The 14,413-nt window shown below is 34.9% G+C and overlaps 2 protein-coding genes across 2 annotated transcripts; one reads left to right on the top strand and one right to left on the bottom strand.

Moving 5' to 3' along the window:
* The first annotated feature begins 2,051 nt into the window (after positions 1 to 2,051).
* LOC126834720 (flightin) lies at positions 2,052 to 5,496 on the top strand. The gene is made up of 4 exons (XM_050566847.1): positions 2,052 to 2,180; positions 2,259 to 2,447; positions 3,375 to 3,718; positions 5,288 to 5,496. The coding sequence occupies exons 2-4, from the start codon at positions 2,283 to 2,285 to the stop codon at positions 5,376 to 5,378; spliced, it is 600 nt and encodes a 199-aa protein (XP_050422804.1). The 5' UTR covers positions 2,052 to 2,180; positions 2,259 to 2,282; the 3' UTR covers positions 5,379 to 5,496.
* Positions 5,497 to 6,328: 832 nt separating this feature from the next.
* On the bottom strand, positions 6,329 to 13,931 carry LOC126834719 (uncharacterized). The gene is made up of 3 exons (XM_050566846.1): positions 13,721 to 13,931; positions 9,919 to 10,183; positions 6,329 to 7,287 (listed from the first exon to the last, which is right to left on the bottom strand). The coding sequence occupies exons 2-3, from the start codon at positions 10,180 to 10,182 to the stop codon at positions 6,766 to 6,768; spliced, it is 786 nt and encodes a 261-aa protein (XP_050422803.1). The 5' UTR covers position 10,183; positions 13,721 to 13,931; the 3' UTR covers positions 6,329 to 6,765.
* Between the last annotated feature and the right edge of the window lie 482 nt (positions 13,932 to 14,413).

Here is a 14,413-nt window from a genome sequence, read left to right as displayed (position 1 = left end):
AATTTGTTGTCCGGAATAATGAATAAAATCAAGAATATTAACGCGTCACATGCCGTTATAGTGGCTGTTGTTAACTTTCCTACATACCTAATATAATATTGTAAAAGTAAAATTGGTAGTAGAGGTCGACATTTTTGCGTAGCATCGGCAATGAACGATCATTTTAAAAGGGGCCAAGAACGTTTATTCGGGCCAAACAGGCGGTCAATAAAGTACATGAAAAAATAATATTTTGTTGTTATATAGTAGTACCCAATTATACCCATTGGTTATATTTATGGTGGTATTTAATCTAAAATAAAACATGTTTATACGACACCATTGACTTTTTAGATATTAAAGTTTATAAGTTCAACCACGTAGCTTCATCTAAAGGTTAATGGGATTTTTTTAATGATTCTAACGTTTATAGCATTCTATAGACTATATCTACGACTTTTGTGCATTAGTTTTATGATGGGATGTTTTTTTAATTTACCTACTAATTATAATTATTCAATAGTTATTTGTATAAAAATCAACGATAATTTTGTAACCGATTGATTGCATTTCTCAAAGGTACAAACATTTCAAACTATCCATCTGATTTAAAATTTAAGACTAATGTTACAGTGGGGTGATAAAAAGTGGGGTTCACAAAATCGAAAAAGCTGTTTCAAGTTCCAGCTTTGACCCACGCCTTTTTTATAACACTATAAACTATAGTTAACAGAATATATGTAGTATGTGCATTTTTTTGGGAAATTGATTGATATATAGAAATAAATACCAATAACCTTCCTATACATTAAATGCATGTTATGATATTTGTGCACTTGCCAACGAAAATATTTACTGTCCGTATTTATTTTTTTTAATTTAAAGGTTAAAAATTAGACTGATGGTATAAAAAATGTATATACATAGAACATTAAGATAATAAAAAACTTGTTTATCAATATTTTTTGTTAAAATATCATACCTTTGATTTTAGGTTTTTTGAAACTGATTTTATCATTTTTAAATTAATGAACTCCAAGACCAGACTGTGCTAAATTTTTGAGATGTAATTTTAAGAGATTAGTATTTTTATCTGTTTTTTTTTGTGCAGCTTATATTATCAATACTTGTTTGTTAGTGTTTTTTTCCGAGTGTTCAAATTATAATATTAGGGATTATTTATTACATAAAAAATTAGGTAAAACTATTTATCTGCGGTTGGAAGTTTATTTTGCTTCAAAAAAGGACTTTTTTGGCCGTTCGAATTAATTTGGCAGATATTTGGTCACCGGATCGATACTTTTTCATTTCGCGTCACCTTAATTTTATTAATACATAGTTTTACTCTGAAAAAATATTGGTAAATGTCGGCAACTGTCGGTAAATATCACAAACGGATACAACATGGTTTTGTTCCATAATACTAAGTTTAAACATTCTTAATATCATTCTTACTTTTTAATTGTTTTTAAAAAGTATTATTTTAATGTTAGTGGTAGTAACCCAATTAAATGAATGTCCCATTCGCCAGAGTAGAAGAACAAAATTTGTATTTTTGGCCAAAAAACACAAGACAAACGACCGCTCTGTATAACATCACCGATCACGGATTTTGCGTTCACGTTGTATACTTGTACAGCTCTTGATCAGCCACACACCGGCACGATTGAGCTTGAACCGGAAACCCAATTGGCCTCGGACCCGCGAGCTATTTATTGATTCACTTGCAATAATACCGTTATTATGACGGCTATTCTTAATCGGGATTACGCGGTATTAAAAATAATTATAACATAAAAAACAATATGTCTCAACGAAACAAAAAAAAAAAATAAAAAATAAACGTTTATACTGTTTCTTCATCGATATTCGAAAATATTGGCATTGTTCACCATTGACAATGACAATTAGGACACGATGAAGCGTCTATAAAGATTTGCGGGCGCCAAAAAAAAAAAAAAAAAAATGTAAATTCGAACCTCGTTAAGCGGCAATCGAATTCTCAGTGGTTACCAAAGGCCGGCACCGTGGTAGGGGGAGAGGGCGAGTTGCCGTCGAGCATTTTGACCAACCCTGAAACATTGGGCGCCGGCCACGCTCACGGCCACCGTTGAATTATAAGTTGTGCGCGCCAAAGGGGTAATCGGTACATTTAAGCTGATCGCAGTCGGCGCTCAATTGGATCGGAATTCGTTTATAAGGTCCGCTAGAGTTTGCGTGTGCTGTGTGGCAATATTGTTGTAAAAAAAAATTTGTTTTTATTTTTTTCGCGTGTACAGTTGTAGATCCATTACGATCACGCCATGGCCGATCCAGACGCAGGGTGGAATTTCGAGGACTTTGCAGAAGAAGCGGCGCCCGCCGACGACGTACAAGCCGCGGAAGAAGAGACTGCAGAAGGGGAAACAGCGGCCCCCGTCGAGGCGCCAAAACCGCCTGCGGAATGGAGGAAAACTTATAAAAAAGCTGTAAGTACCTGTACCGTCGATCAGGACGTCCGAGCTTAGGACTTGTATTGTAAAACTAGCTTTTACGGATGAAAGTATTGGGTTATTGGAGCGGCTGGGTTCTGTCGAGTTGAGAAATTAAAAAGTGCAAACAAAAAGATTTCCATATTATTATAGATACAAGTGATTTAGTTTAAGCCTCGATGCGGAGCTGATAGGGTATATTTGGCTTCACAATGATATTGTCTTTTTATTTATGAGTTTCGACAAGTAATGTGTAAGCAAATGTGGACGTTTTTTTTTTGTGTCATGTAAGAAGTTTATTGAATAGAAATCGTACTCGCAGGGAACTTTATAAGATCAACCGTTAAAAAAATTCAACCATTTCTCTTTATAATCGAGACAACCCCCAACATCATATTTACACATTTTTCAATTTACAATTATTTCAACTCGCTAACTTTTTGACAAATTTTCAAATAAGTCCCAAATTTGCGTCTATTATTGATTATATATAATAGTGTCGACATACTGTGAAAAATCAAGATAACATTATTAATCCTATTTTCAAGAAGGGTTTGAAACATTTTTATTATTTTGCATTATTATATGTAGTTCTGTTTTGGCAGTAAAGCAAGTATTAGTTACACAGAGAAATATAGTACCTACTGTTAACATTTTCCACCAAATCTCGACAAAACATTAAAGACATTTTCATATTTTTTTTTTTAATTTCCGCTTGGGATTATACTTTGGCTATTAGCTTGTAAATGATAAATTAGTTATTGCTAGTTTGTTAATTTTATAGAAAAAATTGTTTTTGTAAAATGTATCGACGAAAATGTTTAGGAATTGTGTTGTTAAAGTTTAGTCAAACGACTTTTGGGAAACGTTTACGTGGTATACATAGTAATAATAATAATGTACTGTTTTCTGCTGTTTGCGTAGATCGAGGAGAAGGACGCTCGCAGGATCTTCAGGCACTGGGCCAGACCGACCAGGCTTCAATACAAAATAATTTACGATTACCAGCACAACTACTACGACGACTACATCCACTACATGGATAGACGGCAGAGGGGCCTATACGACCCAGTGCCGGTGCCTCAGACTTGGGAAGAGCGCGTGCTGAGGACTTGCACCAAGGACGGCCGCAGACTGTCTGCCAACGACTATCCGCCCACAAGGTCCAAGCTCAACGATTACGCCATAATCCCGTCCATTTGCCGCGCAGACCACGACAAGCACTACTACTACAGACAGTTCTATGACTACCTCATTGGAACGCCATGGTAAATATTGTAAATATTGTACGATCAAAACACTTAAAATCTATTAAGACAGAAAGGCTGAAGCGGCGAATGACGTTCAGTAGCGGTCTAGGTTTTGAAATCGATACGGCCAAAAGCAGCGAAGGATATATTTTCCGGAGCGGTATAACCCGTTAACACTCTTCCCCCCCCCCCCCTTAAATATACATGTCACTGCCCACTGGTATGCTTTTGGAGTATTTTTAAACGTAAACGTATTAAGGGGCTTCGCGACTGTGCTAAAATTGGGCGTAAATAGACCCTTGACATTATCCATCATCCTGTGTTCCTATGAAGTCCGATTTCCATTCTGAAAAAAGTTTTGAATTCCTCATCATCTCTTCTGTGGTTTTTCAATATCGGCTTTAAGGTGTTATTATTTTCCATTATTTAAGAATAGTTTTAAAAAAAAATGGCTTATAAAAACTATTTTTAAATGAAAACAAATAACTATAAAAAGTAGTCGGTACTACAAACCACAAGAGATGATGAGAAATTCAAATTTTTTTAATATCGGAAATCAGACTTTGTGAGAACACATGATGATGGAAATGCCAAAAGTCTATTTTATTCAAAAATGGAGCCTTTATGGGTTATAGAAGTTGAAAATCAATAGAAGAACAAAAATTAAATATCAAAATAGACCTCTTTTTCCTATGTTAATATATGTGTTTACAGATTTTAACACAAATGTTAAGTTTTAGTGAAAAGTTGCCTATACAATGCCCTTTAATAAATAACAGTCGCGAGGCCCATTAATAGAATCTTAGGCCTTAGTCCTTATGGTGATTATTACACTTAAATAAAAAAGTAAAAGTGAAAGACTAAGTAAGACTCGAGTAAAAGACTAGATGGGGGAGCTTAAGTCAACCCCAAACCCGCTAACGACAGTCTAGATTCTAGACGCCACGAGATGGCGGTTAGAACAAACATACGGTTTGATTTTACCATCCAAAAGTTGAGAGGGTAGTTTGTGAGTTACATTACATTGCGAGTTGGAGCAATAACACTTTGCGTTTGCCACATGGTAGTGAATGTTAGAAATCGTTATTGTTTTTACGCGACAGTGTTGTTGGGACCAAAGACCATAATAATAATAATAATAGTTATTTCTGCGACGTCGTTGGAAGTTTTTTTTTGAAAAATATTTTATAACTTCGCTTAATGGCAAAAACCACTCGTGGTCCGATTCGCAAACCGTGGACTTCTCGTGACTCAATAGCCGATGATCGGATTGAGTTATTTAGAAAACCTTACAAGTGTCACTCTGTGGTCAATAACGGAAATCGGTCGTCTGTTTTATACCAACGTCGGTCGTAAAACGAGAAACAGATCCGTTTTGGTCTAAGTATAGAAAGCTGTAATATTATTGCCACACAATATTGCCAAATCTACGCCACCGAGTTAATAGCATAGCGAGTTATTAACGCGTATCGAAATCGACTTGTATGATATTGTAATCATTATATATAATTTTATAAACGTTCAATAGTACGTTAAATTTATATAATTTACCGAATACACGCCATTATAATTACATTCACGTTGCAGGGTGACTGTGTCGACTTTGGGACGCAACCCGAACGTCTTGGAAGTGCCGAGACCAACCATCAAAGACAGATTGCACGCTCAAAACATCTGAGCTCCAAAGCCAACGGCCGAGACAATGATATAGACGTATACTACATACTCTGTTGTATATATAATACACACTCAAGCATATATAATACCATCAATCAATAAATACTGTTTCTGTAAAATGGTTTTGAATTTATACGTACAATATACCTTTTACTCGAGCACAGACGCCCATTACCGTTTCCTAGAGTAGAATTAAATCATCTAATCGAGTGCTAAATAAGGTCTTGATGACTATTCACAAGGTGGGTCAAGACTTTTTCCGCCTCTTAATATATACAGCTCAGTATGTACATCAAAGTTGTGTAGTAATTAGAAATATTTATCCATATCCAACGCTAACTAGTTATAAACGGTTACTATAATAACATTCACTCTAATCAAAGTCATAACCATTCAGCCATGAGCTCACGGACGTTAAATTAAATTAAAAGATAAAAGTTAAAACTTTACTAAGTTTGAATTTCTTTGCAAATAAAAAAAAACGCAACTTAGTAGGTAGTTAATACATTTCTAGTATAGTTAATTATTATATATCTAGGAATTAGGATTGAAGTCATCTGCTGCATTATGATTCAAATATACATAAAACAATTGCCTATAATTTGACCTCTTTAAAGCTAACGTTACACATACCGAATTGTAATAACTTACTAAGTAATTACACAACCTCATTTAGACTGAGAAGAAGGATAAGATATAATTGACGACTTGTTCTTAAGAATACTCGTCTGCGATTAGTACTGCATTTGGCGATTTTATTCATACAAATATATATATTGTTTGTTTTGTTCGCTAGTTGATATAATATATTATATTGATAAAATAATATTGAAGTTTCCAAACACATCACTTCACAATACTATTATAGTGTTATGGACGTTTTTCGATGACAACAACAATATGTTCTTAATATATTATAATAAATATATTTACAAAATATAATAACGCGGATTCAAACAGCTCGATATTATAATTAGTGTCAACTTTTTAAAATATATTTTTATAATATATTATTTAATACTATAAAAAACTACGTATAAATTAAACACACATGTCGAAAATAGGCAACACGAACGTTCGGATGAATTCGACGGACAATATGTAATACAGTGAAACCTAGAAAAGTATTCGTCATCGATAAAGGTATAAAATATTAATTACTGAATTAGCTTATGATCGGCTTTATCTTAAACTTGTAATTGTTTCTGCCGAACACTTTGATAGTGTTCAATGAAGAGGCGTTTCGATTAATAGAGGTTTCATTGCATATTTTATATATTTATTTTTTACCGAGTAATTGCGACCGAGTACAGGTGAGACGAACTCTTAAGGAGTGGATAATTTATGTCTATGTGTGATAGAGAAATGATAAACTTAATACATTTTTTTTAGAAGGACACTTTTTTCGATGACTTCTTCTTGAACGACGAACTAACGGACTCGGTGAGTGCCTCGTTGTCGGCAAACAGCGCCCTGAGGTCAGCCGACCTTTTTTGACGGGCCGCGTCACGGTCGGCCAAGCCGTCCAACTCGTTCTGGATGTCCAATAGGCGGGCCTTAGACTTGCGGGCCCTCGCCTTGGCCGCCGTCTCCTCGGTGAACCGCTCCTCCGCGTCGTCGTGCCTCTTGGCCTTGATCCACCGGTTTGTGGCCTGCTGATCGGCCGCCGCCGCGAATTCGTCCGCGTCCTGGAAGAACGACTTGGTCCGCTTCTTCAGGATTTCCTCTTCGAGCGCGTCCTGCGACTTGCTGTTCAGGCCCACCGAGTCTAACAATTTTTCCGTATAGTTAAGCCGTGGCCTAGGCTTGCCGTCCGACGAGAACCCGTTGAACGCCGACTCGAAGTCTCGTTCAAGCGACGCCGTCCTGGCGGCCGCCTTGGCCGCGCGAGCCTTGCGTAAAGCCGCAACCTGCGAAAAAAAAACAAATAAGCTTACACAGTCACTAGTCAGTATCAGTTTTGTAACACAAAATTGCGTTCACGTGGGTTTTTTACGCTAAAATTGTTCAGTTCTTCAGAAAAGTGCATCTCTCAAGATTTAATTTTTGCACAATAATAGGTTTAGCAGCTTTAGCTAACTGCGTAGTAAGATTTGGTATCACTAAATCACCTCCTAAACACTACACAATTAACAATTAACTACACAATTGATAGAATGTTGACTAACAGTAATACATTTATCACTAGATTTGTTTTGATTTCTCGATATATGTACGTAATAATTGTACAATTACTCGTTTGTAATTATTGTTTATAATTGTAAAATATTGTTTATTAATAATGTCTGTACTCATGCCTTTTGGAGCGTGACTGAATAAATAAATGAATATGGATTTCAGTTGAATGAACGTTTTAGATGAATATCGAGTTTTATTCAACAATAATTATTGGCAATTGCATACACTATAATATTTATTACTGGTCATACGTTTTGTATGTATCAACCATATAAGAAACTAAAAAGAAATTCTAGAATATAGTTAGTACTTTTTAAAATAATTAGAAACTGACAGTTTTGACTAGTAGCAATTCTTTAATATTTTAAATCTTTAATATTTATAGTATATAATATTAATTAAGAATTCGGTATTTATTTATAATAATTTTTTATACTTAAGAGTATATATTAATATTAATTTTGACGTACGCTATTTTACACAAACTTTTAAAAAGTACAATTTTTACAAACAGTATTACCAATTTATATACAGTAAAGGAGAAATTTATAAAAAAAAAACAGCGACACCTTTTAATTTAGCATTATTGGTCTAGAACTAGACAGCTGTCTTATGCAGGCACCATTCGTGGAATAGACTGCAACGTGAAATAATATAAATAAGTTACCCATCTACACACCTTGGGCAGCTCATCATGATTTATTATTAATAATAAAAAAAAAGCTTCGTGAAACAATAATGCCACCTCGGTGCTTTTTTATCCTTCAAGAGTAATTTCATCAATAATGATTTAACTATGGCGCTATACGGCATTGGTAAATAAATAATAATGGTACAATATGTGCTCATCTATGTGTAAGGCGTTTGAATTAATAACACTTCCGGGTATAACGGTAGTCCCGTAGAATATTAAATGGTATATTCACTATTGTACTATACAAATTTTATTAGTGACGCATGCGCGGAATAAGAAAATCGTTATTCCCTTCAAAGTAGAAAACAATTTCCAGCAAGACCACCTAACCTAGTATAATATACAATTGATGGGTTACGTACTCGCAAAAGGTTAAATAAATTAAAAACATTACAAGTGTTTCCCTAGGTGATTGCTGATCCCTTGTGCTGAGGTGTATAAACTTTAATAACGCTATTTAACATCTTGGGAAAGGCGATTTGTTTTTATGACTAATTTCCTTGCTTGAAACTTTTATTAAACAGAAAATATAATAAGAGTAAAATGTTAAACACCGAGTCGATGATATCTATTATAACTACCAATATCGTGCCTTCATAAAGTAGGCAACGTACTGCAATTAGAAAAAAAACAATGCCAGAAAAAGATGTTAAAAATACATATCGGACTTTCATACAATTTGACATGCTTTAAATTTGGGTCGACTCCAAGGTGTAAATTAGACTATATTTTTCCTACCGGCTAAATCTCTGTACTATCGACTTACTCGTCGTAAAGGTTCAACTTTCTTGCCTCGGCACGTTTAATGGCGGTATTTGATTATTATTGCCGTATGTCTTAATATTGTAATTTATAACAACAATAATATTATACTTTGTACATTTATAACGATGATTAAACATATTTGTTTTGTGAACTATGTATAAATTGTATAAATCGTACATGTTATGTATATTTTTACATTTTCGAGCCTTTTGGTTTTTTTTTTTTTTGTAATTTGTCAGGCAGTGCAAATTAAGCGAATGCGCATTAGCATTTGGGTTTAAATGCAATTTTTAATTCCCGATCTGAATTTAATTCAATCCTATAATTCTATAGACCCGATGAATAAATATAAATAGTTAATTCGCATTAAATATGTACGCACTAGTTAATGCGCATTAGTTCGAGGTGGATTAAATATGAATTCGATTCCTCCAATTGAATTGACCTCCGGGATTAACATGTCGCATGTCAAACTAATAATAACGCCCATTAACGACGGCACGTAAACGTGGCAAAATATATAATATATATTATACTTAATCTAGTTTTTAATGCGAATTAATTATTTAATTCGATTCCACCGTTGAAAAAGTGCACGAAAAACCAAATGCAAATACATTAAGCATATAACATGGCTATAATGGCATAAAGCATGTGTGTATAATCACCGAATATTAAATACATACTACTATACCGAGTAAACGAGTAAAACACCGCGTGTACGTTATATTGTACGTTTATAATTACAGTTTTAAATCTAAAACCGGTATTTCATTCGGTTACCGGTCGACACATTTCATCCCTGTTGTGTTTGCAATTCTTTTTAGCTTCTGGTGGCATGTGTCGTTGAATAGTTTGACCCAACAAAAAATCACACGTCGGCTATTTCGCCGGCATTATTTACCTCTTGTTCGAAATCGTCGTCGGGCATGGATAGCCTGGAGTCTGATCCCCGCCTTGATCGGATCGGCGAAGGGGATTGGTAATCGTCGAAAGCAGCCGTACCGAAGGAGCTGATCGGCTTGGGCGGCGCAACCGACGACGGCGACCCGTAGTACTTACGGTCCAAGTGGTCCATCATTGGCTTGTAGTAACCCTCGCCAATGTTGTAGTTGCAGTCGTAGACCCGAGTCCTGGGACGACTTAACAGGGTCCGTCTTTCCGACATGCTGCAAACGAAATGTTAAATGCTGAAATTAATGTACGTATAGCTGTTGACAACGGCAAACGCCGCTGTAACAAAGCGCGCTCGCTTTATTTGAGCGTAGGCAAATATATGGGAATATCGAGTATATGGGAATATCGAGTTGTCGGCAAATTGTGTCTGCACGACCCCAGGTCATGTATATTCATCAGAATTGATTTGCCGTAGATGGATTATTTGTACATCGTTCGGACGATAGTGTCACTCTTAACAGTTGTAGGCAAGAGTGCACAATGGATATTGTGTTTTTAGCCTAAAATTTGCGTGCACATCGGCTGAGTCAGTCGGCTGAGTTTACAAAAAATGGTCGGTAACCGAAACAAGACAATTTGGGGAAGCGCGAAAGGTTCTAAAAAGGTCCGAACTTCCACAGTCCCATATTCTCTAGTTGTGTCACTCGGCCGTTATCGGTTGAACTGTATCCACGCGAATTTTTAGAGACACCAAGCACAACTAGTACATCAGCTGCTTGCTCGTTGACCCAAAACGTGTCGCATACTTAAGTAATGACGTCCGTATAAATTAATGTTGTGTTAGTCGCGGAGTGTTTTCTAACCGCGGAACACTTATCATTTAGAGATTATTTTTACACTCTGAGCCACACGTTTACCTATACGTCATAACCACCGAATGACTATTTTAAGTATACCGTAGAAACTAAATACCTAGTTCAATAAAATAACAATAAAATCTCTTTTGAAACTTTTTATGACGAGTGGCGTTACTAAAAAAAGTCATCGTTTGAAACTCAAAAGTGTTTTTTTTTTTTTACACAGCACGTGTACACCATAACAATAATAAGTGTTACTTACGCCGAAAAACACAAGCATTTAAATTGAATGCGTTCAGCATTCTTGTGTGTTTTACAAATTTATGCAATTTATTACCGTTACAATTGTGTTTATACGTAGGATAAGAAAACCGGCGTGGGAGGTAAACCGACAAAAGATAACGATAGTACTCGGGCTCGTAAAAAAATATGGCAACAATAACGGTGTATGTTCCAGAGTTGCTACGCTTTTATCCAATTTATTATAAACTATATTATATTTTTTGGCCAGACGTAATATTATTCAGAATTTGGTTGATGGTGTATAATAATTAATACGGTTTAATTCGAACAAAATATAAATTCTGAATATACATAGGATTTGACCGCTCCGGCGACGAAATGTCTGCTCCTCTTAAAGACTTACAATTAACAAAATAAAATAGCATACAAGTGCGTGCATAGAAGATTCTTTTGAAATAAATCACGTTAATCCCAAAATAACTTTCTAACGCATATAACGGCTATAAAAAGTTAAGTGAGCAAACGTTGTTAGCAATATAATTGTATTTTGCATTAAAAAAAAATCTATTTATATAATATATATGATCTTTCTAAGCGAAATTCAATATATGTACAAAAACTGATAACGAGTACCCGTTTATGTAGATAATTGTAATTTTTCAAAGTTCTAAAAGTATGAAGTGACGCTTTAATATTATGTAGTCGACTATATGATTCAGTTGTTATTTTGATGATGTATTGCAAGATAGATAGGCGGTAGACTAGATTGAACACAATAATAAATCACGTTAGTTAAGTCTAGTCTAAGACTAAACCCTAGTAAAAAGAATTTGCGCTTCCAAATATTTTCCAGTCTTATCTAGTCTAATGAATCCACCTCAAAAATATTCAATGTATGTTTTCGTTTACACCGCCCCGCAGTAATTTTTCAATTTTTTTTTATTCTCCGACCAACATACATTTTGAAATACCTTCTAACCCACGGCCCATCTTGGCATAAGATTTTCAACTCGGTAATTCATTCAACTGCGACTAGCAAGAAAAATAAATACACAATGGTATAGCATGAGCTTCAGACGTTTAGTTAAACAAATACAGTACATACCGGACAGAATCAATAAAGTATACATTTTCTATTGGGTTTATTAGTTTTTACGAAATTCTATTGAACAACTTGTTAAAAGATTTATTTTCCACTGACATTACCCATTTTATTACATCCGGCAATTGCCGGTTAACGCGTTTTTATATCTTACTTTATTTTTGTTGTTTGTATTATACATTTTCATTTTTAATACCAAACAAGTACATTATGTACGCTAGAATGTCGACCAATATTGATTTTAAAGGGGAAAACTATTTATTAAAGTCCTTTATACAATATTTCTAAAAAAGCTGTAATATTAAACTTTAAAACGGCCGTGAAAATGTTATTAATATATTTTTCCCCATATTAAACAATTTAATAACATTTGTACTATAATTAAAATTTTTGAAGTTTCAGAATTTTTTTTTTATAGAATAGTTATCACTTATCATCTTTTACGACTCCTATCGTGTTTATTATCCAAGATCGGCAAATAGTGCAGTTGGATCGAAGTTGTTTTTATAGATCCACCTATAAAGTTGATAGTCTAAACTGAATGGGTTGATTATACAATATGGCTAAATCGTCAAAGACTTTAGTATTGACTAAGTGTCAAGTACAACTAGTCAGTACTACATCTAGTCTAAGTTCAACTCGGTGTCTAATACATAACATAGATTGGTAGAATAGACTGTTTAGGTTAGGTCATATCAAGAAATGACCGAACAAGCAAAATAAAAAAAAAAAAATGCTCAATATTATCCATAGTTATAGTACAGTATAAGCGGGCCGGTAAACATTTGCCTTAAATCGGCCTAATAACAAGTTGATTGTTAAAAAAAAAAAAACATAAGATGTGGTTTTCGGCTGCAGTTTTAACAATGGGTTTGTACGATACACAATAATTCTATTGACTGGCAAAAGCGTTGTGGTATGTCAAAACGACCACCACGTTAAGTATGCAAAAACCGTCGACGGACGCCGGTTACCTTTTAATTATTTACCATTATTAAAATTAAAAAAAAAAAATCGATACCAAACGACAAACACGGTCTCGGTTATTTTTAACAATTAGAGCGTACCTTTGTTTTTTTTTTTTTTTTTTTTTATCTCCTTTGTCCTATTTAATAATAAACGTATAACTTTCGACGACGGCGACGGTGTATGGGATGTAGAAAAACGAGGTTGAGATCCGCTTGACCCGAAAAGTTTGCCAAACGCTGCTCGGTGCAAATCCGAAATTATATTATATAGCCGACCATATACTCACTATATGGTGTCGTCACCGTACTGGCTGTGTGTGTGTGTGTTAGCGTGGACTCTATTAATACAACAGCCAAATGAAATATCCGTCGGCGCGCGGTCGACGTTAGGTACAAAAAAAAAAAACGTTAAAAATTCGCCAATCGACTTAAACCTCGATAACGAACGCGGAAGAAGATGATTGTCATTAGAAAAAAAATATAAAAATAAATGTACTCTGATTGTTTTAAACGCGTTAATGATGCGACGGCCACCGGCGCGCGACAATCGGTTTGTGGGAAATAAGCAAAACAAAACGATTTGCACTTTTACGCATCACATAGATGTAGTTTATAAAGCATGAACACACAAAGACTCACCTTTAACCGTGAACAAGTATACCAATAGCAACAGAATTAACGCCGGCGAAAGTTTAACCGGAGAGAACCACCAAGTAGTGTATAGTACGGCGTATTTTGTAAACTGTGTGTGTGTGTGTGTGTGTGTTTTTTTTTCACAAGTCTATAAGTTTTTCAGATATACATTCACGACGGATTTGATGGACAAAATGGCACTGTGAGTATACCCTTCTGCGCGTCCTTCGACGCCAACATCCGTACTTGATCAGTTGCCAAAAAAAAAAAAAAAAAAACGTTTATACCATCGGTCGCCTTGCAAAAACAAACGCCCCCCGCGGCCGAGCTCGAATTTCGCTTAACCACTTTTCACATAACCGATGTCTACAGCCAAAGTCGGATAAAACCGTTAGAATAACAATTTTCAAATCCAGATCTCCAGAAATAGAATCCAAGATTAAAACTTAATCACATCGAACAACACGGAGTTTTACATTCAATAATAGACAATCCTCACCAAAATGTTAACTGCTTAGGGTGGTACGATTTCAATTCTGTGAAAATATACGAGTTCTCCGGTACCTTATATAGGTTATATGTAGGAGACACATTTTTGGTTCATGCAAAATAACCGGTAAATCAATTGACACGGTCGAAATTTATTAAAACTTATTTTTTCTTAAATATTGCCTATACAAAACTCCTTAAAAACAGACC

Source organism: Adelges cooleyi, unplaced genomic scaffold, assembly GCF_023614345.1.
Source record: "Adelges cooleyi isolate 19-005CV unplaced genomic scaffold, UGA_ACOO_1.1 ACOO_flye_CR_arks_rails_tigmint_CR_PRNA_21, whole genome shotgun sequence".
NCBI classification, from domain to species: Eukaryota; Metazoa; Arthropoda; class Insecta; order Hemiptera; family Adelgidae; genus Adelges; species Adelges cooleyi.
Note: the sequence above shows the minus strand (reverse complement) of the source record. Positions and strands in the feature narration are given on the sequence as shown.

Coding starts and splice junctions, on each gene's coding strand:
- LOC126834720 (XM_050566847.1), top strand. CDS start 2,283: ATGGCCGATCCAGACGCAGGGTGGAATTTCGAGGACTTTGCAGAAGAA. Junction 2,448..3,374: donor GGAAAACTTATAAAAAAGCT/GTAAGTACCTGT, acceptor CTGTTTGCGTAG/ATCGAGGAGAAGGACGCTCG. Junction 3,719..5,287: donor TACCTCATTGGAACGCCATG/GTAAATATTGTA, acceptor TTCACGTTGCAG/GGTGACTGTGTCGACTTTGG.
- LOC126834719 (XM_050566846.1), bottom strand. CDS start 10,182: ATGTCGGAAAGACGGACCCTGTTAAGTCGTCCCAGGACTCGGGTCTAC. Junction 7,288..9,918: donor ACGACGATTTCGAACAAGAG/GTAAATAATGCC, acceptor TTTTTTTCGCAG/GTTGCGGCTTTACGCAAGGC.